This window comes from Drosophila yakuba, chromosome 3R (genome assembly GCF_016746365.2).
Source record: "Drosophila yakuba strain Tai18E2 chromosome 3R, Prin_Dyak_Tai18E2_2.1, whole genome shotgun sequence".
Classification (NCBI taxonomy): domain Eukaryota; kingdom Metazoa; phylum Arthropoda; class Insecta; order Diptera; family Drosophilidae; genus Drosophila; species Drosophila yakuba.
This window is the reverse complement of record NC_052530.2, coordinates 23674338-23701541: the sequence shown is the minus strand read 5'-3', so window position 1 is coordinate 23701541 and position 27204 is coordinate 23674338. Positions and strand designations below refer to the sequence as shown.

General features: G+C 44.8%; 7 protein-coding genes across 10 annotated transcripts; 5 read left to right on the top strand and 2 right to left on the bottom strand.

Annotated features, from left to right (window-relative positions):
* Window positions 1–789: 789 nt before the first annotated feature.
* On the top strand, window positions 790–1761 carry LOC26535029. The gene has a single exon (XM_015193190.3). The coding sequence runs from the start codon at window positions 821–823 to the stop codon at window positions 1655–1657; it is 837 nt and encodes a 278-aa protein (XP_015048676.2). The 5' UTR covers window positions 790–820; the 3' UTR covers window positions 1658–1761.
* Window positions 1735–5379, top strand: LOC6538143 (seminase). The gene has a single exon (XM_002098641.4). It carries the CDS (start codon window positions 1735–1737, stop codon window positions 2629–2631), a length of 897 nt encoding a protein of 298 aa, XP_002098677.2. The 3' UTR covers window positions 2632–5379.
* Window positions 5380–12903: 7524 nt separating this feature from the next.
* LOC6538142 lies at window positions 12904–13701 on the top strand. The gene is made up of 2 exons (XM_002098640.3): window positions 12904–13335; window positions 13395–13701. Exons 1-2 carry the CDS (start codon window positions 12919–12921, stop codon window positions 13569–13571), a joined length of 594 nt encoding a protein of 197 aa, XP_002098676.1. The 5' UTR covers window positions 12904–12918; the 3' UTR covers window positions 13572–13701.
* A 360-nt stretch (window positions 13702–14061) lies between these two features.
* LOC6538141 lies at window positions 14062–15105 on the top strand. Of its 2 annotated transcripts, XM_002098639.4 has the most exons (3): window positions 14070–14390; window positions 14451–14618; window positions 14685–15105. In XM_002098639.4, exons 1-3 carry the CDS (start codon window positions 14124–14126, stop codon window positions 14871–14873), a joined length of 624 nt encoding a protein of 207 aa, XP_002098675.2. In that variant the 5' UTR covers window positions 14070–14123; the 3' UTR covers window positions 14874–15105. The 2 variants fall into 2 exon arrangements, with proteins under 2 accessions (XP_039231494.1, XP_002098675.2); XM_039375560.2 differs by having other exon boundaries at window positions 14062–14390; window positions 14451–15105.
* Window positions 14979–18286, bottom strand: LOC6538140 (serendipity locus protein H-1). The gene is made up of 3 exons (XM_002098638.3): window positions 17018–18286; window positions 15753–16957; window positions 14979–15638 (listed from the first exon to the last, which is right to left on the bottom strand). The coding sequence occupies exons 1-3, from the start codon at window positions 18031–18033 to the stop codon at window positions 15250–15252; spliced, it is 2610 nt and encodes an 869-aa protein (XP_002098674.1). The 5' UTR covers window positions 18034–18286; the 3' UTR covers window positions 14979–15249.
* Window positions 18287–19028: 742 nt separating this feature from the next.
* On the top strand, window positions 19029–24359 carry LOC6538138 (pre-mRNA-processing factor 39). 3 transcript variants are annotated; one of them, XM_015193189.3, is made up of 8 exons: window positions 19029–19170; window positions 19415–19506; window positions 19725–20571; window positions 20633–20841; window positions 20906–21031; window positions 22138–22412; window positions 22471–22736; window positions 22810–23008. In XM_015193189.3, exons 1-8 carry the CDS (start codon window positions 19065–19067, stop codon window positions 22872–22874), a joined length of 1986 nt encoding a protein of 661 aa, XP_015048675.2. In that variant the 5' UTR covers window positions 19029–19064; the 3' UTR covers window positions 22875–23008. The 3 variants fall into 3 exon arrangements, with proteins under 3 accessions (XP_015048675.2, XP_002098673.3, XP_039232189.1); XM_002098637.3 differs by adding an exon at window positions 23867–24359 and having other exon boundaries at window positions 19030–19170; window positions 22471–23808; XM_039376255.2 differs by lacking the exons at window positions 19029–19170; window positions 19415–19506; window positions 19725–20571; window positions 20633–20841; window positions 20906–21031 and adding exons at window positions 21245–21859; window positions 23867–24359 and having other exon boundaries at window positions 22471–23808.
* On the bottom strand, window positions 24342–26768 carry LOC6538137 (DDB1- and CUL4-associated factor 10 homolog). Its single transcript, XM_002098636.4, has 3 exons — window positions 26187–26768; window positions 25765–26134; window positions 24342–25681 (listed from the first exon to the last, which is right to left on the bottom strand). The coding sequence occupies exons 1-3, from the start codon at window positions 26477–26479 to the stop codon at window positions 24473–24475; spliced, it is 1872 nt and encodes a 623-aa protein (XP_002098672.1). The 5' UTR covers window positions 26480–26768; the 3' UTR covers window positions 24342–24472.
* Between the last annotated feature and the right edge of the window lie 436 nt (window positions 26769–27204).

Below are 27204 nucleotides of genomic sequence, written 5' to 3'. Positions count from 1 at the left end.
AAACGTTTGAAATTGATTTCAAGTTCTTTCGCCCATTGTTTTTATATGCAACAAAGGGACAATTTTTCATTTCCAACGACAACAATAAAAGCAACACAAGGTCCTTTTCATGGTGGCACATGGACGTAGACGAACACACACACACACATTGCGAGAGACACACACATGCGGTCGATCCCTGGGCATGTAAATTGGCCGCATTGTTTATGAGCTCTGCTATCCTGCGTGTCCTCCAGCCTCGTCCTGCGAGGGACTATTGATTGTCAATTCAGTTTAAGCGCCGCCCATAAATTCAGTAAATGAGCAGAGGTCCAGCCGAAGCTGCTGCCATTTTTCTTAATTTGCTGAAATGCACAAAAACAATTTTCGATTTCCACGAAAGACGCCCACATCGCGAGTTCGAATTCTATGGGTGATAGTTTGCCATTATCCTTAACTAAAATATCCTTTAGATAGTCTCCAAAATATGGTAACTTGATTTGATTTGATTTGAAATCATTTTAAAAAGCTAAAGGATTAGGAGGTACTAGTACTTATCATTTTTAAGCCCAGATTCGGAGAGCCAATAGGCTATCGAGTTGCATTTCAAATGTTTGTGTGCCCTACCTTTGTTTGGTCATTAGACCTGACACATTGTCAACACGCAACAACTGCCAACGACTGACAGCCGTCAACTGTTTATGTTTGCCATTTAGCAGGCAAAACATTTTGATTACGCATACGCCATGTGGATCGAAGCGACGTTTGTTGCTTTGACAGGCGCCTCGAATTCCATTCGCCCATAAATAAAAGTCATCTGCTGGTCATCAGTCGATTGGAGATGCATTCGCTGCTTGTTTGTGTTTCAGCGCTTTGGTTTTGTCAGCTTTGCGAAGCGGCGATTGGGAGTCAACTCTGCAAGGATTGTCGGATGAATGTCATATATCCTGATGGGGGAAAAGGCAACCAGCACTTGTCGGAAAACCGTCAAATAGTTCGAATCATCAACAAATACAAGCGAATCAAAAGGCAAGAATCGGAATATCGTGATGAGATCGGGCTGCGTAGCTTACATTCAAAGGAGTTCAGCTTTATAGCGAAGGTAAAGGTGGGAAATTCGGTACGATGCAGTGCAGCCTTGGTGGCTCCAAGTCTGGCGATCACCTCCAGTAATTGCTTTGTAAATGTCTCCTCTGAGCCGCTGGAAATTCTCTTCACCGGTGGACGAATTATAGCGGTGGATAATGTAGTGAAACCGGATTTCTGTCCTGAGCTCAGCATGCTCCACTTGACAAGACCCTCTGAAATCAAACCAATTGCCCTATGCCATTATGACCTACCGTTGGGCACAAAGGTATCAATGATGATGGCCAGTTCGGATCTCGTCTATTACGGCCGTCGCAGAACTGAAGTAATATCAAATCGCGTCTGCAAGACAACATTCCTAAAAGAAAATTCCATGTACATAACTCCCAGTATGATGTGTGCAAGAAACTCGGCGAATCCGGAAAAGTGTGCCACTGCTCCGGGTGATGCCTTACTAATAGACCATCAATTATGTGGCTTGAACATTTATGGATTTCGTTGCTTTCAAAATGCACTCAACGGCGACCTCTACATAAGCCTCTACAAACTGCAGCCCATGCTCGGCGATTTAATCCGGAAACTTAATGGTTAAAGTGTGGTATTTAAATCCGTTTCGGGAAAAGAAAGCTAATTGTTGTGATGTGTAACTGAATCAGTTGAAAACTTATAATGCAGCTAAGTCCACTATTTATAATACTATCAGTCTGCCATGGATCAGTTTTTGGATTTTCTGAGACGGCGCCACAGATAAATCTTGGTGAAATACCGCCTATTGGACAGCCCTATCAGATAGTGCGCGTAATTGAGTATATAGTGCCATATCCCTATCAGAGATCTCCCAAAATATCCGCTAGAACTTCGAGTGTAAACAACAAGGAACTCAATAGCCTTGAGATAATTCCCGCTGACATCGAGACTCTACTTACCGATGGACAAGCCACAACAGAGGCACCAAAGCCAGTGAAGCATTTCGTTATGCGAATCCTTTATGAAAACAGAGTCATTTGCAGTGGAGCTCTAATCTCCAGTCGTCTGGTTTTAACCTCTGCCCACTGCTTTCCCCGGACTTTGCATCAACATCCTTCTCGCTTGTACAAGCTGCAGGCCAGTCGGAGTCGGATATATTCGGTGGCCAATCTAATTACCGGCACCATAGAAGACATGGCCCTATTGCTGCTCCGCGCTCCGCTGGAGGATCCCTTTGTACAACCGATTGATCTGTGTGACTCACCTCTCCGAAGGAATGACAATGTAACCATGTACATGTCACAGCAACATCTGCGTTTTCTGCGCACCAAACTCATTCCCAATAGGAATTGCAAAAGCAGCTATGTCCAGGACGAGAACGCCTTCATCACCCCGACCATGTTGTGCGCCCTGAATTCAAACAGGTTGGTGGACTGCCAGACGGCCAAGGGTGATGTCCTCCTCCACCAGGATCGGGTGTGCGGAGTGGACATCTATGGACAGCACTGCTCCGATGGGGGCGTCAATGGCGAGCTGTATGCCGACGTCTTTAAGGCCAGGACTCAACTAATGCACTTGATTGAGCGCTATGCGAACTAAATGATTCAACTGGGAAATTTCGTAAAATATATATACTTAGTTATTTTCCTATGATATTTGACTAAAAATGTTTAAATGAAATCCCAAAGTAGAGACCGCACATACATTTATTGTTACTGTTCGTGTGCTGCCCAAATCAAATCAATCTCACTAAACAAACACTGAAAACAAAAGGGCGCAAGTGGGGTGGACCAAAAAAAAATGGCAAATAAAATCAGGGGATGCTGCCTTCTGTTGGTCGCGGGTAAAATTGAAAGTCGCCACCAACAAAATCAGAGTAACACAAACAGAAAAAAAGCTGGCGATGTTTTTTTAACATTTTATTTTCTTTCAATTTGCGGCTTAAAAAAGTTAACTGTTCCATTAAAATGCCCTGAACTGCAATGACTATGATGTATGTAAATTTCAGTGAAAAAACAAATGGCAAAAAAACGAAAATTGTGAAAAAAAAAATGCACAATAAGAGACACAAGCGCCACCCAAACCCTCTAAAATCATCATGACAGGAAAAAGGTGTTACACTTGGCTTGAAATTTACACCGTCGGTGGGCGTGGCAACATAGGGGCTTCTGTGGCAAAAAAGGGGACGAGATGGTGTTCTGAAAAAAAAAGAACCCGAAGCTTCGCTGGCGGCTATGGATACGTCGCTAGCTTTTGGCTTTGGCTTTGCGCTAAAATATGCAATTTTGTCATGAAATATGCACATGTCCACCGCGCGGCAAGGACGAACCGCCATGCCACCCACCGCCACCCACCTACAGCAGCACTATCAGCGACGGCAACAAAATAAATTTAAAAGGCAACATACATAAATAAATTAAGCATTTAAAAACCCAACGGGAATAATGAAAGCCATAAAAGGCTTAGGCACTGCGAATCTGGAAGTGCCCTTCACGAGGATTAAGCTATTTAAAAAAATAATGTCATAATAATATATACTGCTGCTAAAGAAAATCTTTTCCATCCGAATTTTCTGCGAACTACAATAGCCATTCTATTGAAATTAAGATAGTAAGGATATGTACATAACGTAAGATATTCGCCAATTAAAAACTTTTAAATGAACTTTAAATTTAAAGCGCATCAAGAATATCTATGAGGTCTAGAGAAAAGTTTCCCATAACTTTGCCACCAGCCACGCCCACCATTTGACATTTAAATGCAACGAAGCCTGTCGAAAATGTTGCCGCCAACATCATCGCGAACAACTAAATTTATGTACATAGAAATTAATATTAAAGAAAAAACGAACAGCGTGTTTTCGTATAAAATAAAGGATGCCAGAGTGGCTGACTGTATTAGTGCAACACGGGATAATATTGAAACAGAAAACAACAAATGACATGAAAAAAACTTCAACACTAGTGTGATAATAAAAACAATAAAACAAATATACATTCCATTTGACTAAAAAATTCCATACCCCTGGCAATTGGCGGGGCTTAGAGGACGCCCCCAAGCCACTTGAACCACTTTAGCCACTTCGACCGCCCACTTTTCCGCCGCCCACTTTTCCGCCCCCCGCTTTTCAGTGACCCGCTGACCTACCGCAAATATTTATTGTTTGACAATTTTTATTGCCTACTTTCAGGCGATTGTCGCTAGCTCAAAAGCGGAAGTGCGCTGAAGGAGGAGGGTGAAACTTTTCTGAAAAAAATTCAAAAGGCGTTAAAATGATTTTCAGAAACTTTGGCCTTACGTGACTTTGTCCCCAGCATCGGTCCAGCCTACATATTGTTCAATTTCCGGACCAGGCCGCCCGCACTGACTGAATCAAAATAGGTGGCATAAACAGCAGCCGCGGCAGCGGTAGCGGCAACAAAAGTGTTCGGAGACCCTGCGCTGCGCTGGGTATAAAATAAAAGTTTTCCACTTAAGGTTTATGAAAAGTTTAAGACCGGCCGCCGCCCGAAGGTCCACCGCTTCGCCCTCCAGCAAACACATTCACACTTACCTCAGGCCGGCAAATGCGGAAACGGAAACTACGGTCGAAAAATGATGAATACCCAGTGAGAAGGACTCGGGTCCCCGTCGATCCCCGGCCAATACAACACACAAAAACACACTCCAGAGGGATGCTGGCAATGACTGTAATATCCTTGGAACCGCTCGAAGATTTTTCGCAATAAGGAAGCGGTGCCCAATGGCTTTCCACCTTTTACTTCTCGACCATAACCACTTAGGAGCCGCCGAGTTTTCCCCGAGAAAACTCCCCAAATGCAAATAATAATGTAATTGCCGGCAATCTTGCTCAAGTCTGTTTACCTTTCTGCTTCAACGTTGTTAAACTTTTATGAGATTTGAACAGAATTTTAAAGCATTTACACCTGGCCCACGCAATGACAAATGAGCAAATGAATTGAACCCGATTCCGCCGGTCTGAGAGCCAATTTAAAACCCCACCGGCTAATTGCAGGTCGGACCCACTAATTGAGTGCAAGTCAAGCAAATCGCCTAATTAGCAGAGGCCATCTAAGCGGACTACGATTGCCAGTGGAGTGGGAGGGAGAGGGGAAGGGGCAGATCGGGAGAGAGTCCTACCAGTGAAAAGGATATGCAATTTGCACGGACAGGACACTTGATCTCAGTGGAAGCGCGGAATTGACAGGTTGGCCGCAGTATTCCGGTTTAATGCGTTATTAATTGGATGGTAAGCCGGAAGCGGTGGAATGGGATTTTCCTCAATTTCCCCTCTGGCCTAGCTAAATAAAAGTACACTGTAAGCATGCAACTTGCATTTATATTCAATTTTATATTTATATTTATTTTTGATCTTAATAGAGAAGTTCTCAATTAACTATGCATAGTAGAACATATATAATAATTAGCAGCTTGGTAATACTTTAAGTAGTTTCACAGAGGAGCTTGAATTTGAGGGTCATGATAAAAAAAAAACCTAAAAAATAATTCCAAGTGCACTCTTCTGACTTGTCGTATATGTAAATGGCCGTGCATATTTTTCCGACTCCACTTACGGTCTAAGTGCTAGGCCGGAGTACATTTCGAGAATGTTTTCGTATGTCGCCGGCAAGACCACGTGCCACGTGAAGGGAGAACCACGTGCCACCGGCTCCAACCACGTCGCCAGTTGACTTTTCATAGATTTAGGACTACATTTTTCTTGGAGCCACAGTGCCACTTTGCCGCTGAGCCGAACGCACCGCCAGGTTTTCAGGTTTTTCCGGTGGGTGGATACGTGCCTCATCCACGTAGCTCCTCCACATTCATTGCCACTGTCGCCGTCTTTCGTATGCCACATGTGTCGGTTGCATACACATTTACTTGAGCTGCGCATAATGAGCATTATTTATATTTAAGCTGCGGAGCAGACACCAATCGTAAATATAACGTTTCAATTTATTGGGCAAGTGATAATTTCCGAACTGGTTGGCGTTGGAAATGCCATAAAACCGCCGCGATAATTTCAAAAATGGATTTTTATACCTCGAGAGAAGGAATCCGAACATGTTTAACCCCCAGGACAATCAATCAAATTAACCCAATGCCCAAGGCCAAGTGCCAAAATGCCGAAAATTGATTTCTTGGCCTTTGGGCAAGGTCAGCTTTTGACGTAGCCTGGTGACTAAATTAAATCACTTAGTGTGGGCAACGAAATATAATTCAGCTTAGTGAAAAACTAATTGGCCGTGAACAAGTTTGGTCACTCAAGGCGGTGGATTTTCTACAATTAAATTGTAGAAAATAATATATACAAAATATTATGTCTAATAATAAAATGCACAAATTGTAAAGAATATTAATTTAAGATTTTAATAAATATTTCTTATGGTAGATCTGCAGCACCTGTGACCCGAAGCACCAATTGAACATGCCTCAGCTATTGAACTTATTACTGCATCGCATTTAGTTCCATTAAGACTCAGCCAGCTTCTGCTATTGCCCCCAAAGCTTATTATGATAATTGGAAATTATATGTAAAAATGATGACTTAGCGGCCAAGGGCCTCGGGGCAATCATCCGAGCCAAACTAGCAGTAATGCCGCATTAATCTGATTATTAATGGCGCATAAAAGAATGATATAGCGATGGCGGGTGACGGCGAGCAGAACGTAATTGAATACTAATGCAATCAATTAAAGTTAAACTCCGGGCACACGTGCAAAGGAGGGCCAGGAGTCGGCAGGATAAGTCCTGGAGAGCCTTCGTGAAATGGCGGAAATGGAGATGCGACCGACTGAAGTGGAAGTGCAGTGGCGGGCGGCTGGTCCGATGATGAAGGTCCCAGCTCTGATGAGTTCAATCAAGTTGTAAACATGATTCCACATTCTATTAATGCGCCGCCAGTCTCAGTAACTCAATACACAATCAACGGCGTTTTAGAGTTCATTTGCGTGGTATGAAAAGGGAAATCAAATCATAAAAAAAATAATATGTCGCTTTGTGGAGGCGGGGACGCAACAGGATGTGTGTCTGTGAGAGTCCTTCGAGGAAAAGGAATCAACATCGACAAGTCCTTACCTTTGGCATGCCTGCGTAGACGGAGGAATCCTCCAGCTCCTCTGTTCAACTTCAAATTGATGCAATTTATGAAAACTTTTGTGCGCTCAATTGCAAATACAAGTGTACAAGTGTACAATCTCTGTCATTTTTATGCACTTCCCCTAGTTATGCCAAAGCAATTTCTCTCTTTTGGCAAGTTTGCTTTCGTTTTCGCCCGAGCTCCAATCTTGATTTCCCAGCGTTTTTTCTTTTATACATTTCTGTACTTTTGTGCACTGCCCCCCGTCATTTTGTTCCCTTTTTTTTAGCTTTTTTCTGCCATTCGTGCATTGTGCGGCAAATTAAGCCCATTGCAAGTGATTTGATTTGCTTTCATATAGAAAATACTTCAAATTCCCACTGCCATAGCGGCAATCACTTTAAAGTTGCCAGCCAAGCAGCGAATGCGAATGAAAAGTAATTTCCGACTAATGACTGTCATTTGTATCTGGAAACGAAATGAAATGTGCGCCACTCCTGACGGCGTTTATTTATTTTTATGGCAAGGGCACAGCGCGTGTCTGTAATTACCGCCAAACATTCAAAAGTTCCGCCAGCGAATTATGGCATTTAATAATTTTGAGTGAATGCAGCAATGCCGCAGATCCCGATGCCCAAGCAATCCCAGGCGGAACCAGCCAGGCAGAACTGGACCCGAAGAAAACCAATTCCATAAAGAGCCATTAAGAATTGTATTCTGCACATCCAAACATTAACTTTTGAGAACCCATATGCAAGATTCGCATTTATACTGTACATTAGTTATTAAATTTTCTTATGTTTGTGTATAGATTTTCAGTTTAGTGACCCTTACAGCATTTGGAAACAAAGTTCATTCCACCCTTCATTGTTAAAAGGCCTTGAAGCATTCCATCAATGAAATAAACACCCCACCAAAGGACTTTTAACAGAAGCTAGCACTCAAAAGTAAGTAACATCTGCAAACAGCAACAGTTAACAGTTAACATTTCAAGACAGCCAGGACGATTTTAACAGAACAGAGGCTTAACATTGCAGTAACAGAAAAGCCACCCCTGCAAGTACCCCTCTTATTTCGAAAACTTCCCCGTTAGCAGGGGTGTTTTGAGTCTACAGAATGCTAACTATGCTCTGCAATGTAAAATAGCAGGCTATGTGAAAAGGATACCTGTGGCATCAGAAAAAGAAATGCTGGCTGATGTTGATTTTGACTTGCTTGCTCACTTCATGCGAGACTTGCTTTTAGGTGATACACTCAAGTTAATAGGACCTACTTCACTATTTGAATTTTGTCTTTGTTTCGTATAAAAGATTTTTTAGGACCAAAAAATACAAATAAGATTACAGATATGTCATAGGTAGGACAGTAAAAGTGCATTTAATCATCAACCACCAGTTTTTTTCAGTGCGCGATGTGAAGTTCATTTGGCAAATGGAAGCTTCTCATTTAGCTCCCAGTTGAAGAGGTGGAGATGTGGGTCTAAACCAGGCCACTGGCTTTTAGCCCCCTTTAAAATAGTTTTAATTGAATTTATTGATATTTTAGAGAAGAGCACAGATGGTCCTTTGCTTTCGCCCGCTCACAAGTCAAATGCAAACCCAACAAAGTAGAGTGAGCTAGGGATTGAAGCTCGGGGCTCGGTACTCGGAGCTCAGGGCCTTGGGATCTGGGAATTGGAATGTGGGACTGCGAATCTGCCAAATGTGGCTCAGAAAAACCAAAGTTTAGTTAACTTTTCATCAGGCTAATAAAGCGTACGACCTTTTGGCAACGAAATGGCGGCGTTGGAGACAACGACACCAAATCAATGCTCAAATAGAGTTTGGGCTTTTAAAATCTGTGCATGTGTGTGTGTGTGTGATTATAGATGCGACTAATGAATAGAAATGTCGTCCTTCAAAACTTTTCGGTTGCCAGGCCAAGGAAAATCTGGCAGCTTCCCTCTCCCTCTATTTGTGTGGGTTAATGAAAATCCGATTTTTGTTCCACATCCCACACACACAGACACTTAATACTTTCAAGTTGACTTTGAGTTTTTGGCATTTTGAGAGCCCAAGGAAGCGTGGCAAAAGATTTGCGGCTCACTTGGAATGCAAAACTTAAATGCGTGCCATATGAATCGTTAATTGAGTGGGTGTGGCAGCGGGCGGAAACGGAAGCGGGCTGAAAGAGGAAGAGAGCGCGTTGGGAGAGCGCATAGAAAATCAAGGGAAAGGGTGAATAATAAATGAGCCTTCTACGCTCTGGTTTGTAAGAAGGTATTCGAACTTGAGTTTCATAAATTTGGGATTACGTTTTGAATATTGGATGAACTCTATTTTCGACAGCCATCAGCCTGACAATATTTCTCGAAGGTAATTTAAGAGTGAAATGATGCGTCTGTGGAATTTCCATTGCTTCTGCAATTTACATCCTTGGTTTAATTTCCTTTGCTGTGCTTAAGGTAGTTGAAGAGTCACCATAATTATTTTCACAATCTAAATTTCTGATCTGCTCTAGTTTTCGAGTCATTAATGGATAGCCCATTCCTTGGTAAGCGCTTTAATATTAAATCAAGAAGCCTTGGCAAATATTTTCATGCTCATTCATAAAATTTGACATTAGCATATTGCATTTCCATTGCGTTAATGTGACAAAATGACAAATGAAGTTGGTTTCGCTCCTCCAGTCGCGTTGCATTGCCAGTCGACAGCCGTCTGTCTGTCTGTCTGTCTGTCTGTCTCGTTTCATTTCCTCCGCCTGCCTTCCGGTTCCTCGAATGGTATTTTATGCGTTTCGCGGCAAACTGCACTTGAATTCGCATTTGCATTTTTCCGAGCGTGGCAAAAAGCAAAACACTCTGACAAGCGCTTACAAACTAGCCAGTGCGACAACGCCAGCAACAAGCCAAGTAGCGCGGCAACTTTGAAATTGATAAATTGATTTATGCAAACAAAACAACAAAAAAGAAAGACAGAAAGAATCTCCAGGGAAGGCAGAACTTATATTTTTGTATATATAAACACCAGCTTTCTATATCAGCCGCACTCTTGAGTCCGTTGAGTCTGAAAAATAACGATGGTGGGCGAATCAAAAATTTGTACCATACCCACAAGCTGACGTGCCAGCCGCAGGACATTCAAAAGATATAGTCATTGAACCTGCGGCTCAGACAGAGTTTTAGGCTTACAACCTCTGACTGTTACACGCAAAATCAATTAATAAACAATATGAAACAAAATTGCAATTGTTCGTTATGTCCGCTGCAGACTTCCCCCAACCGAAGGCTTCTGTGGCTATTTTTGTAAGAGCTTCCGTCTTCTTTCTCCAGTTCCAGTACCAGTACCGCTTAAAGTCGCTGCCAGACCCATTGTGCCGGGATTTGGCGACATTAATGTTGCTGTGGTTCCTGCTGATTGACCCACGCCCCCTCACGTACCAATAGCAGCTCCATCGAAATGCCAACCATATTCCCGTATCAGTTTCCATTTTTTGCGAAAACACTTTCTGCTGTTCGTGGTGCCCACATATAAGTCTATTTATACACCTGAGGTTAGAATAGAAGTGAATTTTCTGTGGCTTCTATTTCTATTTTTAAAACTGTTCAACTCCTGATTTATATTAATCTCCTTTGAAGAGGTTTGGTATTTAAAAATTAAATAGTAATTCCTTTTCTAAACGTATAAATGCTTATGCACTTAAGAAACATGTTTGGACCCTGACAAAAAAGAGCCCACTTTAGAAAATCATTTTATTAAGTAGGCAAATACCACTGCTATTGCCATAGGCTCATGTGTGTGTACATATATCCTTTTGCATGTGCACTGCGACATTTAAACCGTACAGACAAACAATTCCATATGGTAAACAAGTCACGTGCCACGTGTGTTATTGCTTTTCGTTTCCTTTGATTTTCTGCACGGCAAGGAAGTAGGGGGGTGGTGGGAGTGTTATGGCATGATGTTGGCTTAATGGGCGGCACCACGCCCACTTGCTAAAGCAGCTGGCATTATAAACTTAATTAAAATATCGGCAGACAGTAATAAATGACAGCCCCCGAAAGCGGGCAATGTTTTCTTTTAGAAAGGCAAGCGGCAAATATTTAAACACTCACACATATTGTAAGGACTTTGGCGAAGATTCGCGGGCGTGTGTGTATTTATAGACACACATCCCCGTGAGCACACACACACACTCACACACATGGGGGCTACAATCACAATCACAGGTAACTGCTACATGTGTAAATATTTACAAAACGCGCCAAGCGTCGACAAACCGACGCCAGGCATCTTCACTTTTGCCGCCAACGAGCGGTGCTTCATTGTTGTTGCAGCGCGTAACTCTTTCGCTTCGTCCAGGAGCGCTACTTGGGCGCCAACGGGCAATGGGGCCCATGAATAGTGCCAGGTAATTAAACAAGTTTTTCAGTATGGTCCTTCATGCCGAATACTTAACTTCTTCGGCTTGCTAGTTTTCTTTTAAGCTCAAATTAGAATAGAATAATTTATAATTTATAATTTCAAATGGTATTAAAATTTTCTTTTTAGAAATAAGAAAGCTCCTGTCTTTTCACTCGCCCACGCAGCCAAGCACACAGGTTTATTTATGCCTTTCGATATTTATCGCTGTTGCTCTATTTGTTTTTGTTGCTGCCACTGTGGAGCTTTTCGAGAATCCCCCCCGCTTCAAAGCGGGTATATGTGTGTTTTATACCCTTTTATTATTATTATGCTGTCATTCCTGTTGTCGCGACATTGTCAGCGAGCGCTGTGTGGTACTGTGGTACCCTTTTGCGGGATATGTGGAATAGGGATATTGTGTAACCGCCTGCGTGTCCATGCTTAGTCCTTTATGTCGGCATTGGAAGGGTTTTGGTTGCCCCATTTGAACAAATCGTTTTATGTGTCATCATATGTTGAGATACAAATCAAAACGCTTTACTACTCCAGAAACTGCTCATAATTCGAGACAAAATTCAATGTGTGAACTTCACTTCGAATACCCAAATCAATTTCGTAATTTGCTTCATTTGGCATTCCGTTCAATATGCCTCATAATGCCAACGATGCCCATTTATCAAATGGTAATAGACGATGTCTTGGCAGCTTCGAGAGTGCCATAAATATGGAGTCCACAGGATTTTGAAAGGACAGAGTTGGCACTTTATGTTTTTGCGTGAAACAGGATTTGAAATAAAAGTTATTGCGCTATGCATCTGTAGTATACTTCAGCAGATTGTCATTAAAAAATAAGACTAGGTTTGTGGTTCACCCTTTTTTAGATGCAGGGGTGGTATCAAATGCAATGCCACCCCTAACTGAAGCCTAAAAGGCAAATCGTTTAAACTCCCTGTTTGCTTCCTGACTTTGATATACAGCCTTTTGAGTGTCGCTCAAAGTAATAGGAAAAAAATAGAATTGGAGTATGTGGAACAACCCTTAGGGCAATGCAAAATGCATTTAATTCGGTCTGACAGTTTTTGCTTTTGCAATTCCTGGAGAATAGAAGCAGAGCAAATTTAGGAAATAAAAATAACTGCCCCCAGTTGCTCAATTTTATATAATAATAATGGGAAAAAATAACTAAAATTACAACCTTATTACCTTAAAAAATTTTTAAATTGATTGATAAAGTTTGTAAAAAAGCTTTTTAGGTAGACAATTAAAAATAAATGTGGAATGTGAGATTAGAAGTGTACACACGATAACTGTGTCAGCTGCAGGCTAATTATTATTATTAATATCCACATAGCGTGATTTTGAAAAGTATATATGGCACCAAACAGCAACGACCTTTTTAAATAGTTTTAGTTGCGATCGCTCATTATGGAAGTGGAAATAATTATACTGGCATTCATATCCCTTTTTTACAAGGCAAATGGAGCATTGTACGAACTGAATGTGGCCGATGAGGAAATATTTCAAAGCTGTCCCGATCCTGAGCCTGGCACCCTCGACATCCATGGATTGCTGGATTTATCAGAGTTCTCCACTTCCATGGATATCGATGGACTGCTTGTGAGCGGGAACCAGACTTTGGTGTGGGACATTCAACGGGAGGATCGTGTACAGCTGGCAATTAAACTTCTCTATTGGGATCGGGGCACGTGGACGTCGACTGTGTTCTCAGCATATTTCAGGGATTTCTGTAAAATCATGTATGACAAAAATCAGATACTTTATGAGCCCTGGACGGAACACATCGTAAACGATGTGCAGGATAAATGTGTTAATGTTCCAGGAGTAGGTTTAAACTAACGCCATATACTCGTATAGAGATTTTTTAAACCATTTGATTTCAGACAAAACTTATTTTGAAAACCTATGTGCTCAATTTGTCCACCTCGATTGCCGCTCCACTTCGTGAAGGACGCTACAAGGCCAGTATGATGTTAAGAGCGTTTGATTCTACTGGAACCGAAAGACCCACCCGCATTTGCTGTGAAGTAATTGGAGATATTTTTAAGATTAGGAACTAAGATGTAGCTAGAAGATTTAATATACTTTTTGCCAAACGCCCAACTTGCAAAAGCTATCAGCAGCCTGCGAGCCAAAACTTCAAAAATGTTAAAAATGTATAAACTAATTTAATTTCAATAAATAATTACTGCAAGCATATGTCTACTTACATACTATTTCGCTAAAGCGGCAACGAAATGTTTTTAATATTTTTTATTTATGTGTTTTCTGCTATGCGTAATAAATGTTGAGCACTCAAAAAAAGCTAAATAATTAGAAAATGTTTTTTTTTAATATAGTAAATCAAGCTTATGTTACTGAAATTACTGGAGAATATCCTCCGTCGTAATTAATATTTGTCCCCTTTTTTTCCTATACTCCATGAGTTAGCACGAACTCTACCCCAAAAGTTAAATACACAAAAAACATAAAAACGAGTTATTAATTACATACGTAGACGTTATATATTAATTTACTGTATGTACATCAAAAGACCGGGGCACCTGCAGAGTAATTACTATAATTAGTAACAGCATCCTGTTTCTCTGGACTTATATAGTGTGGCTTGAGCAATGGAAGCGCTTCATTTGGTGGACAAAATGGATCTAAAAGTAATCCTGCTAGCGGTGCTCGCCATCTCGGCAAGTGCAGAGAAGTATGAGCTTATGGTGGCGGATGAGGAGGTGTTTCACAGCTGTCCTGATCCTGAGCCCGGCACCCTCGACATATATGGTTTGGCCGATCTATCGGAGCTCTCAACGACCATGGATGCTGATGGTGTAACCCTAACCGGAAATGCGACTCTTAGGTGGGACGTTCAACCAGAGGATCGCATAGAGGTGATTTCATCTTTACAAATCAGTGGCACCTGGCACCATATCGATAATTTTGTTTTTTAGATGAGCGCCAAACTGTTGTACATGGACAGAGGGACCTGGACGCCAACAGTGTTCTCGCTGCTTTCAAAGGACTTCTGCAAAGTTATGTACGACAAAAACCAGTTGTGGTACAAATACTGGACTGGTCATATTATCAATGACGTAAAGAATTGTATAAATGTTGCCGGTGTGAGTACAAAATTTACTCTTGCATTATATACATTATTCATTTCGCTTAAATATTCTGCATTACAGACAAAATATATACATGAGAAGTATGTGCTTAGTTTGACCGCAACTGCTATGGGGCCAGTTACCGAAGGTCGCTACAAAGCCAACATAGTGTTCAGAGCCTACGATTCTTCCGGGGAGCTGAGGCCGACTCGCATTTGCGTAGAAGTTCAGGGCGATTTATCCAAAGTCAGACGATCGAAGCCCTTTTAATAGAAGCTGTCCAATTTGGGTGTCTTGCAAGAAATGATTAGATGTTTACTAAAATATGTACGAAATTTATTATTGGTGTGAAGCGTACAAATTAAAGATCTATCATTATGTTTCTATATATAATCGTTTATATATACACTCAAATACACTTACGGGCTATGCAAAAATCAGCTTACGTCAATTACTTAAACAAATGTAGCGTCATACTCTTAATAACCTACGGGACACAAACCCAAATTCTCTTAATCGATTGCCATCGGTCCGCGACCGCCCAATTGCGCAACATAGTGCAACATGGTCGACACTGCTAACTTAACTAAGACACAGGAGATCGTTGAGGCGTTGATGTTGGCAGGCAGCAGATTCCGCCGCCCGATCATGTCAGATGCGGCGTGGCCGCAGTCGCCGATTTCCCCGCAAAGAATCGACTTCCGCCGGTCTGGTTGGTGAAGAGTATCGTGTCTACCGAGGGCAGCATCTGGTTGGATCGCACCAGCAGAGGCACATTCACCATGGACACAGAGGGTGTCTGAGCCAAGCTCGTGGTCACAGACTGAACAGCATTGCCCGTACTGCTAAGCTTTCCGTGTGCATTCAGCGTAAAGGCAGGCAGGTAGTAGTTCCCAGATCGCACTGGCAGTGCATTCGTCGATATGGCGACACTCGATGCGGATGAGACAGCGGTCAGCTCCATGGAGGCGGGCGACGAAAACGGCGAGGACTCCAGTGAGGGGCAAGCTAGGCGGTCGCTGGGCTTACAAGGCACTGCAAGTAGAAAAGTGGAAAATACAATAAGGTTTTTGAAAACAACACATTTACATTTACACATTTACAAAGTAAATCATTCGATAAAAAATGGAATTTTTATTCGAAACTTACAGAAGTCATCGTCAGGCAACAGCTCGTCCGGTAATTCATTCTTTATCTGGAAGTGCAGGGCAGCAGCCGAATCTGAAATGGCGTTGTCCGACGTGCCCATTTCAGTGTTCGCATTAGGCGCATCGTACAGACCGCACTCCTCCATCTCCAGGGCCTGCTCCATAATCAGCTCCTCGGCTGAAGTCAGACTAAGGCCGTGTAGGTCGAGGAACGGACCCTGAGTCTGCACTGGCTCTTTCTTGATTTGCGGCACTGCATGAATGGGCTCTAAGCTGGACTGCTGAGGCTGGCCCTGTTGTGGAAGCTGCGGTTTTTGTTGCAGTTGCTTGGGTGCAAGCTGCTTTCGTTCTCGCTTGGCTTTGGTCTGCTTAGGCGCCGGCGGAGCCAGCGGCACCAGCACAGTGGTTAGTTCCTGTTGATGCGGTTGCGCCTGCGGCACAGGATGCACTTGCTGAAGGGCAGTACCGGCAGGTAGAGTTATTCCCAATGCAGCAAGAGTGGCCTGCTGCGGTTGCTTCTTTTTACGCGCCTGTTTTGCAGGCGCCGGCGCAGCAGCAGACGTAAGATTGGCCTTGGCTTTTAGGTCACCAGGAGCGGAAAGTTCGTTGGGATTCGCAGCTGCACTTGCTGCCGCTGCTGCTGCAGCTGCCGCGGCTGCCTTTTGGGCCTTGTTTGTAGTAGACTTCTTAGAGCAGTAGGAGGGAATGTTCTCGAGGTGTTCACCCGTTTTGTGGTCCACCTTGTGCCGGCGTCTCGTGTGCTTCAGCCAGTTGGGGAAGTTAGTAAAGTCGCGAGGACAGTAGTTGCATTTGAAGGGCCGCATGCCGGTGTGTATGTTGGAGTGCTGCTTCAGCTTCGAATTGCTGATGAAGCTCTTGTCGCATACTGTGCAGGCGAATGGTCGTTGCTCCAGGTGCACCAAGTTGTGGACCTTGAGGCAGCGCTCCGTTTTGTACATCTTGCCGCACTTTTCGCAACGGTAGGAACGCGTTTGCGCATGGTACTTCTGATGGCGCTGCAGATGTGAGCGCTCCTGGAATCGCTTCTGACACTCGGGACACTCGTACGGCTTCTCCGATGAGTGAATCCGTGCGTGGTGCGTGAGGTTTATTTTTTGCACAAACTTTTGGCCGCAAATGTCGCACTGGTACTTCTTGTTATCGCTGTGAATCTTCCGATGCATCCACATGCTTCCCAATTTGAGGCTAAAGTGAAAGTAAAATGGTCAATAGGAATAACTATTTTACAATTGCAGTAACACTTACCACTTGCCGCAGTCGGGACACTTCTTCCAAGTGTCCTTGCGGCCCTCTGTGCGGTGCGTCTTTAGGTGCTTCTTCAATCCGGCCAGCACCTCAAATTCCCGCTGGCACTCGCTGCAACGGTAGGTGTACCTCAGCCGGTGATTGGCGGCCTCGTGCTTGGCCACTTCGTCGGGCGTCTCCAGCAGCACTCCGTTGCAGTCGAGGCACTTGCGCAGCGGTGCCGGATCCACTTCCAACGGCTTCGTTTCCGAGGCAGCGGGAGGCGGCATGCTGGCCGCATCTGACACCGACTCCGCCGTTTTGGCCTGTTGGAAGATGGTAAACGATGGCGGCAGTAGCTCGGACTCGCACACCTCTACCTTGGTGACAACTTGGTCCGGCGGATGCTTCTCCTCGGGCGGCTCCTCCTTAAAGACCTTCAGACGCACCGCCGTCGCCGCCGGCAGCTTGGGCTTGCGTTGCAGCAGCTGAGCCTGGGGCATTTGGAGCTGATGCTGCTGGTGGAGCTGCTCGGGCGATAGCTTTACGGGCGTGGAGGTGCCGCTGGAGGAAGTCTTCTTAAACGGGGAATTAGTGAAAGCATTCGGTGGCTCCGGCCGCAGGAAAGTCACACTAAACTCCGAGCTGGAGTGGTTATCACTGGTCATACTGCTGGACACGGTTGAGGAGCTGGTGGCAGCCAGATCATCGCGGCAGACGTCCGAGGAGAGATTCAACTCGGTATTATTCTGGGCACTCTCGTCCAATACGCGCCAAAAGTCGGTGGAGGAGAGACTGTTTCCATTGACCAGGCTGGCGGAGCTGATGGTCACGCAGGCCGACAGATCGATGTCCAGCGACTCGTCCTTGATGCTCGATATCGAGTCGAAGTTGTTGATTCGCAGCAGCGAGCTGAGTATCTCGTCGTGGGCCGCCTTCGTGGGGGTGCCCGCATCGCCGCCGTAGATTTTAGGCGGCAACTTCTTGCTTGGCGCCTCCTCCTTCATTCTCTTGCCCTCGCCCTTGCCGCCATCCATTCGCCTTGCCTTGCGTACACGTACAGGTTATGCGGTCGGCGTTTTCGCTCGCCGTATTTTGTCTTTGTTCGCCGCGCCGCTGGCGCTTTGCGTTCACTGGTCGTCGTTGCCCGGTCACTGGGTTTCCAATTCACTCATCGCGATCGCTTTCAATGGGTTAAACGCGCCGCAATTGATCGAAAAACATTTAATTATTGTGAAATGCGCCTTGGCTTTGTTGTTTTTGTCACGCTTACAATTCTCGAGTCGCCATTTTGAGAACAGTGTTGGAAGACGCGCACGAGTGGCAGTCCCGCTAGAAGTGATGGTCGACTGACGGGTTGCTAGCTAAATTTAATTCACGTGTGGATTCAATATGTTATTAAATAATCAAATTCATTAAATAATTATTAAGAAGTTTTTTTGACTCAAAAAAAAATTCTTGTACAACAAGGACACATTTTCTTTGGCAACTCAATTTATAAAGTAAGATTTTTCGTGAATTAATTCGATATTACGTTGTTAACATGCTTTAACAATTTTCGAGCCTTTAAATTACAAGTAATAAATATTGAAACAAAATATTTTTTACCTAATGAGACCAAAGATTGCGTTAATTGTTTATGTTGTTTATGCTTCTGTTTAAATTGTCTTAACATACCATTTTATATTATGTGATAAGAAGAGTTTGTGCAAACTTTGTACCATGAAACAAGTTATCTCTTTTGTCAAGGTTTTTCTATGGATATCTTAAAAGTCCTCTTGCCCATAAATAATAATATTATGTTTATAGCTAAAATAAAAAATATTACCTCAGGTCTACTTTGCTGCGAGCATTTGTATATTGAGATAGGTTCTGCATGCGCACGCCAATGAATGAACTAGTTCGGCGAACTGGAAAAACACTGGATACTTTTGCTATTTTCCGTATAAAATTACATTTTTAATCTGACATAGATAGTAAATATTTTATTTCTATATCAAAATTTAAAAATAAAAACCAGCAAAATTCGAAAAGCGTGTAAAAAATAATCAAAATATAGCTATCTATCATGGGCAAACAAAGTACTATCGATATTGGCGGGATATGTATATCGATACCACTTTGTAATATTAATATGGCGTCAGAAGGCGAAAACGTTGTGATGGAAAGTCCAGGTAAAGTGTTAAAAAAATGACAAATAACCACATTCTTTCGACCGGACCCAGTGCCCGGTGATTTAATATTCAGTTCTTACTTGTCCGGTCAGAAAGCTGACATTGCCAGTCATTTGGAGCAGGCTAGAAACGCTTTTCAAAAAAAATAGAGAACATCACGAGGCGGCAAACCCATAACACCACCGCGCGTACAGTTTATGTAAACCGCATGGATTAACCACGACAGTTAATTGACGTTTTCCAGGTCGCCGCACACGTTCTGGTCGGAAGGCCGCATCCCCGGCTGCATCGCTACCAACGAGGAGCACCCGGCGCACATCCAAGCGGAACGTACAGGTCAGTTCATCCCACGAAGTTGCCGCCTTATACAGATCATTAGCCCATGATGTAAACGATTGCAATTTCCAGTGCGGATGTGGCGTTGTTCCATCCGCACATGATACTTCTCCTCGGAGGAGCGAGTGATTACCTGCAAGGGCCAACTGAAGGCACAGCATCCAATAATGCATTGAGAAATGCCGGTAGCAGTCATTAATAACCCTTAATCCTTTTAGCTAAGTGACCACGAAGAGGAGGCCGAAGAGCAAGTGGTCATGGTTCAGGACGAGGAGGAGCCTTTTGCAGGCACGACCACCGATGAGGCACCCGCTTTGGAGCCCCAGTTCGAGGAGACACAGCACCAGATAGAGGATGACGTGGAAATGTTAATGCCAGCCGAAGCTGCAGGCGTTGATGAAAAGAGCTCTTCCTTTCCGTTTGGAACGGTGGCGGAGCAGCATTCAGAGACTAGTGATGATATTAAGGAGACTCGCGGACAGGCTGGCGTGGACACCCTACTGGCTTCGATGGCCGGCGATAATGCCAACAGCCTGCCCTCCGTAGGTGGGAATGATGAGAGTGACAATGCCAAGAAGGCGGACTTTGAGTACAATGTGGAGGCCCTGCAGCCGCAGGCAGAGAAACTCAATTCCTCTGAGGACTCCAGCTCACAGCATGCCATTGCCGAGGATCTAGCCGATGCAGACACCAGCAATGCCACCATTGTCAACACAGAGATAGTATCCGAAGATGAACTCCCTTTGCCCAGCAAACCGGAAATCAACGATGCCGAGGAAGTTTCCGACGAAGAGCTTCCAGCACCGCAGCGGGCTGAGTTGCCAGCGGATGCAGAAGTAATCTCTGAGGACGAGCTTCCCACCCACAATAATAATAACACCGCCAGTGAGCCCAAGGCTCCTGTGAAGCGTAAGGCAGAAGACGATAGCGTTAAAGGCACTGAAGATAAGGAAGCAAGCAGTCATGAAGCAAGTAAAGATAAGTCCGCAGAGCAATATAATCCGGGCAGTCCCACATCTGAGAGTAACGATGCACAGCCCTCAGAGAAAAAAATCAAAGTTGAAGGTAATTATAAATCGTCTGATGACTAAAAAGTTGATAGGGCTCACACTATTAAACCCCACAGAATCGGAACCCAAGGAGAAAAAGAAGGAAAAGGAGCGCGATAAAGACAAAGATAAGGAGAAGGACAAGGATAAGGACAAAGAGAAAGATAAGGATAAGGAAAAGGAGCGAAAGAAGCTGCCAGACCTAGATAAGTACTGGAGAGCAGTCAAAGATGACTCCACCGACTTCACCGGCTGGACGTACTTGCTGCAATATGTGGACAGTGAGGTGAGTCTGTACTGGAACGTCTATCTTGAACTTTTAATAAGAGTGTTTCTCCTTTTTTCCACAGTCCGATGCGGAGGCGGCTCGCGAGGCCTACGACACATTCCTGTCCCACTATCCCTACTGCTACGGATATTGGCGCAAGTACGCCGACTACGAGAAGCGCAAGGGCATCAAGGCGAACTGCTACAAGGTGAGTACCCCAATTACATTTGGTCGTGCAAATAAATATCTTTCGCAATTTTTTGTACTACGCTTACAATTACGATTACAATTGATATTCATATATTTGTTGTTAAATGCAATTTATTATGACCTAATAAAAATACTACATTCAATAAATGCAACATCTACCAAAATACACCAAATTGAGAGGACAAAACCAAACTTGCCTTGAGACTAGTGTAGCATCCACTTAGGATTGTGTTTTCTCATAGGGATCGTGTCTGCAAAATACTTCTTACGGGGAATGTATCTGAAAATGGTATGGATTCGACTTCGAATCATATCATCTTTTAGGTAAAAGGTTTTTTTGGGGGTTGGGGCATTTTTTCAAAGGAGGTTAAGTAAAAAAGCAACAGTATAAAAACACCTTAAGGTTTACGTTTCTTTAAAGTAGCTTCTGTTTTGTAACCTTAGTTGCACCCAACTCTTGATTTTGAAACCGGACGTCGACCTTATTTATCACATGTACTCCATACACCTTAGCACTTTTTTATGGTGATCTTTGCCCATGAGATATGGTTTTTTATCTTCACGACACTAATTGGACGTTTTAAGAATAAGTCACTCATGTGTCGCACAAATCACGCTGTAACCCAGCACAGACTAGCTCAACTCTGTTGACCCCTTGAACCCCAGACCGACATGAACCCGAAAGCGACTGGTTCGTCTACTCGAAGTACGATCCGTCTACTTTCTGATCTTCGTACGTTTGTATCACCAGTTACTCCTCTTCAGTTACGTTACCTCCATCCTTCTTCAACACGATATAAATAGTGAGATCGCATCTCGTACAGTCGTAAGTACAAATGGCGTTTAAATGAAATTTTTAAGTCTCTTTGTGAAAACAACTACAACCTGTGTGTTATGTATTCCGTGTACTTGTAAAGTCGCTAAGTTAGACTTTAAGCCCGAACACCATTCACATCAAAACGATAGGCTTAAGTATCTGAGCACTTAACTGTTGAAAGCTTACTATAAACCACGAATATTTTTATATTTCTCTTCTGCGATCAATCAAAAATAAATGAAAAAAACCAAAACTTGTACCGAACATACGAAATGACCAAATCCTAGGTGTTTGAGCGCGGACTGGAGGCGATTCCGTTGTCAGTGGATCTGTGGATCCACTACCTGATGCATGTTAAGTCCCATCATGGAGAGGATGAACAATTCATTCGCTCCCAGTACGAAAGGGCAGTGAAGGCCTGCGGCCTGGAGTTTCGCTCGGACAAACTCTGGGACGCCTACATTCGCTGGGAGAATGAGTCAAAGCGTTACCAGCGAGTGGTCCAGATCTACGATAGACTTCTGGCCATACCCACACAGGGCTACAATGGCCATTTCGACAAGTGAGTTGCACTCAAATTTAGTTTATGAAACATGCGAGTAATTATATTTTATTTTCAGTTTCCAAGATGTGATCAATCAACATGCTGTAACTAGCACACTAGCAAACGAGGAGCTGGTCCGTCTGCGTAAAGACTTCCACGAGCGTCAGCAGAGCAAGTCCTCCAAGTCCTCGTCCAAGCATCGACGGGACAGTAGCAGCAGCTCCAAGGACAAAGACTCAAAAGAGCGAGGAGAACGGGAGAAGGACAAGGATAAGGACAAAGACAAGGAGAAGGACAAGGACAAGGAAAAGGAGAAACGCGAATCTGGCGGGGGCGGTGCTGGTAAGTCGCCAAAAGATACTAGTGAAACTCAAGTCGATGAATCAGATAGTACTACCGATCTGACCACTGAAAGCGAGTCATCGCCTGCAGCTTCAAAGCCGGCGCTGCAGATCGATTTCAGTGATCTTAGCACACTAAACGACGAGGAGGTGGCCAGCATTAAGGACAGGGCGATCTCGGCGCGGCGCAAAGTCCACAAGCTGACCGTGAGCGCAGTGACAGCCCGCTGGTCCTTCGAGGAGGGCATCAAGCGACCTTACTTCCATGTGAAGCCCCTGGAGAGGGCTCAGCTTAAGAATTGGAAGGACTACCTGGACTTCGAGATCGAAAAGGGCGATCGCGAGCGAGTCCTGGTTTTGTTCGAAAGGTGCCTAATCGCCTGTGCGTTGTATGACGAGTTCTGGCTAAAGATGCTTCGCTATCTAGAGTCTTTGGAGGATCAGAGCGGAGTTGTGGACCTAGTACGTGATGTTTACCGTCGTGCTTGCCGCATCCATCATCCAGACAAACCCAGTCTGCACCTGATGTGGGCCGCCTTCGAGGAATGCCAGATGAATTTTGACGGCGCCGCCGATATTTTGCAGCGCATTGAGCAGCGATGCCCGAATCTTCTGCAGCTTTCCTACCGCCGCATCAACGTGGAGAGGCGTCGAGGTGCACTGGACAAGTGCCGCGAGCTGTATAAGCACTATATAGAGAGTACAAAGAACAAGGGCATTGCTGGTAGTCTGGCCATCAAGTATGCCCGCTTCCTCAATAAAATCTGTCATGATCTCGATGCGGGCTTGGCCGCCCTGCAACAGGCGCTGGAACTTGATCCGGCCAACACTCGTGTGGCCCTGCAAATGATCGATTTGTGCCTTCAGCGCTCAAAAGTCGATGAGCAGGAGGTGGTCCAAATTATGGACAAGTTCATGGCTCGCGCGGACATCGAACCCGATCAGAAGGTTTTGTTTGCCCAGCGAAAAGTGGAGTTCCTTGAGGATTTCGGCAGCACGGCCAGGGGTCTACAAGATGCACAGCGCGCTCTGCAGCAGGCACTCAGCAAAGCCAACGAAGCGCAAAAGAAGGGGTAAGAATTCCATGAAGTTGCATCCATTACCATTCCTAATACGTGCTTATTTTTACAGTGATGGCAGTCCTAGTCGTAAAAACTCGTCAAGCAGCAAGGAAGGTCCTGTGCCATCAGGATCCTCGGCGACAGCTTACAACAATGGTGGCTCGGCCGCCGCTGTCGCAGGCTACAACTATGGAGCAGCGAATCCATACTACGGCCAGCAGAATGCCGGTGCAGCCTATCCCCAGCAGGCACCACAACAGGCGTCCTACGACTCTTACTACAATCAGTGGGGCTATGGTTCCGGTGGCGCCACCGCCAGCAGTGGTGGCGGCTACAACTACGGCCAGTGGAGCGGCTATGGCAACTACTATTGAGCTCGCTGACTAGATCTAAGCCACTCCACCTGTAGCTCTTAAGACGCCACAGCTTGTTTAGTTTTGCCTTGCTGCTCTGTTAAGTTATAGATATCTTATTGTAATTTTTTATCAACTCCTATTTGAGCCCACAAAATAGCCCCACCATTGCGTAAAATAAAATATACCAGCTTAATCGGTCCACCATAATCGTGTTGCTTGTATTTCGCCAATATATGATTGAAATAAGTCGAATTATGCCTAAATAGAAAAAAAAATTTACAGTTTGACAGTGAGCGCTCTTCGCACGGCTCAACTGAAGTCTACAGATTGGGTCGATACCAGGTCACCTCGCCCCCGTTGCAACCGGTCACAAGGAGCGGTTCCCTGGGGCTAAACTTGGCGCACAGAACGACGTCCTGGTGCTCGGTGATCCTGGCTAGCTCAACAAGCTTGCGCGGTTTGCTCTTCACCTCGTCAAACGCCTGACATTTCGGATAGTCGCAGCAGTCTTCACTGTAGCCTAGGAGTCTCACTCCATTGCCGTACGGCGAGCAGACTACCCGTCCGTCCGCGGAGAATCCAGGTTCCTTGATGAAGCCCGGCTTGGTGTTGGTTTCGGCGGCGTAGTAAAGCAGTTTCTTGGCATTAACCAGTATTGAATGACCGTTCTCCTTGAACGTTGGTGTTGTCACATGACTATTGAATGGTCGCAGTCGCAGCCTATGGCCGATCTCTAAACGGACCGTGGTGTCGCTGTTGTTGCTGGAGCTGGAACTGCTGCTGGTACTACTGTTACTGGAGCTACTGCTGCTGCTGCTCTGGTTGCTCTCTGTGGGCGGCGGGGTAGTCAGGGTGCGAGGACTGCTGCTGTTGGCCATCGGACGATTTGACCCCGATTGTCTAAGCGGGAGCACTCCGCTGCTGATGGCGTACACAAAGTTATAGCCGCTGACATGGTTATGGGAGATGCGTGCACGGTTCTGTCGGATGGCCCGCTCCTGGACTGTGACTTCCGCCGCCCAGATGTCCGGTATGAAGGAATCCGAGCGTGTCGAGGCTGATGCGTTGCCAGAGGCCCCACGGCCTGTTCCAGCGTTATCCAACTGGAACACCTGTACAGTGCTGAGGCGCATGGGTCGCCGTGGCTGTCTGGGAGGCAGGCCATCCGTATCTTGTTCCTGGGCGGGTTCGTTCAACGAGCTGCGGCTGGCCAGTGTGGTGGACACTCGCTTCCTCTTGGGCTGTGGCTCCACCTCGTCCTGCTCATCCTCACTGCCCACCGGCTCCTCGTTGATGTCATGGATGCAAGTCCACTCGCTCTGCTCGTCGCAGCTGACGTTTCTCGTCAGCATGCAGCAACAGTGCGGGTGAATCTGCAAGGCCATGATCATCTCGGCGTCATTGTTCTCCGGAAAGTCGGTGACCAGCTCCACGCGGTTCTTCTTTTGCCTCTTGGAGAACACATGGTCGTACTTTGCGGCCTGGGGGATGTACTGTTCGCCCAACTGCATCAGTCGGTAGATACCGGGCTGGAAAATCAAACGAGCTCATTAGTTAGGCATCTACATAGATAACCACTCCCTTTCTCGGGTCAAAACGTAAAGATTCTTACCCTGAATCCGCAGAGATCTTTGTGCAGCGTGGTGAGGTCAAGGTGATGGATAATCATAATGTATCCACCGCTTGTGCAGAGAACCAACTTATCGCCCGTGGGCGAAATCCTGCAGCGCATCAGTCCACTGGCATGAAAGACGCGCTGCGAGATTAAGCCCTGTTCCGTCTGCGAATTGATGTCCCAGGTGAAGATGCTGCCATCGAACCCCGAGCTGACGAGCAGCTTGTCCTTGGAGGAGTACTCGATGTTCTTCACCCAGTTGGAGTGGCCATGAAGGACGCGCAACTTCTGCTTCATGTTCCGCAGATCCCACAGTGCCACCGTGAAGTCGTCGGAGCCAGTGGCGAAGAGGCGCTCGTCAAAGAATCTGGAGCGAGGATTAGCAAACGGACCTCCTCGCACGAAACTCCTACACTTACTTGATGCAATTGACACTATCAGTGTGGGCGTCCGGTACCTTAAAGATCTCCTTCTGTGTGATGGCGTCGAAGACGAGGACGCACTTCCTCTCCGTGGCAGCCACGACAACGTTCCCATCGGCATTGAACTCCAGGTTGAAGATGGCCCCGGTGCGACCCGCCTCCGTGGGCCTGCAGTTGGCGTGGTAGCTATTGAACATGTTCATCGAGCTGTATATCCGCCGCATCAGGGAGTTGTCGTCGCTCCGGTGGATGTGGAAGCCACTTTCGCGGCGGCTCAAGTAGCGCTCCATTGTGTGGGTTCTGGGATCTCTTGAGCGGATCGGAAAACCTGGAGGACAGTGTGTGGGTGTGCCTGGTCACGATTTCTCGGGCACCGCGATGCAATTTCCCCGTGGCCTTTCTTGTGTTTATTCTAAAACGAGGGCTGCAGCGCCGTGTGATTTTTTTTTTTACCGATTTCTTTTTTACAACTGAACAATAGGGGATTAGCAAAGCTGAACAATGGTAGATTACTCTATTTTTTTAATGGCAGGGTGATTTAAATGATCCTTTAATTGACACAATACTCTGTGGATTAGTGAAATCGATTGTTTTAACGCCGCTTAACGATGATTAAATCGAAGTATTTCTCTTCTAAAGCACTTATTGGATTTCCATATTTTCTGACATTATGATCATAAAATTATATATTGCAACCCTAAAAAAGAAATGCTTTTATTCAAGGTTATTAGATGATATTTTAAACCGTTAGAATGTCATAAAAGTAAGGTTTTTTTCTTACAGTGGTAGCATTTATCTTAAGTACAACGTATTATTCCGCAAATAAGTAATATATTTTATTAACAGTAACTGCAAACAAGTTTTCTATATTCGGTGATAGCACTTATCAATTTATATGACATTTTAATTTACTAAACTTAAAAAATGGATATTGTTTAGATTTTTTAGCTGTTATTATTTTTTCTTTTTCTAAAAATTGTATTATTAATAATCAAGTTTTCCAATTTTGAGATAA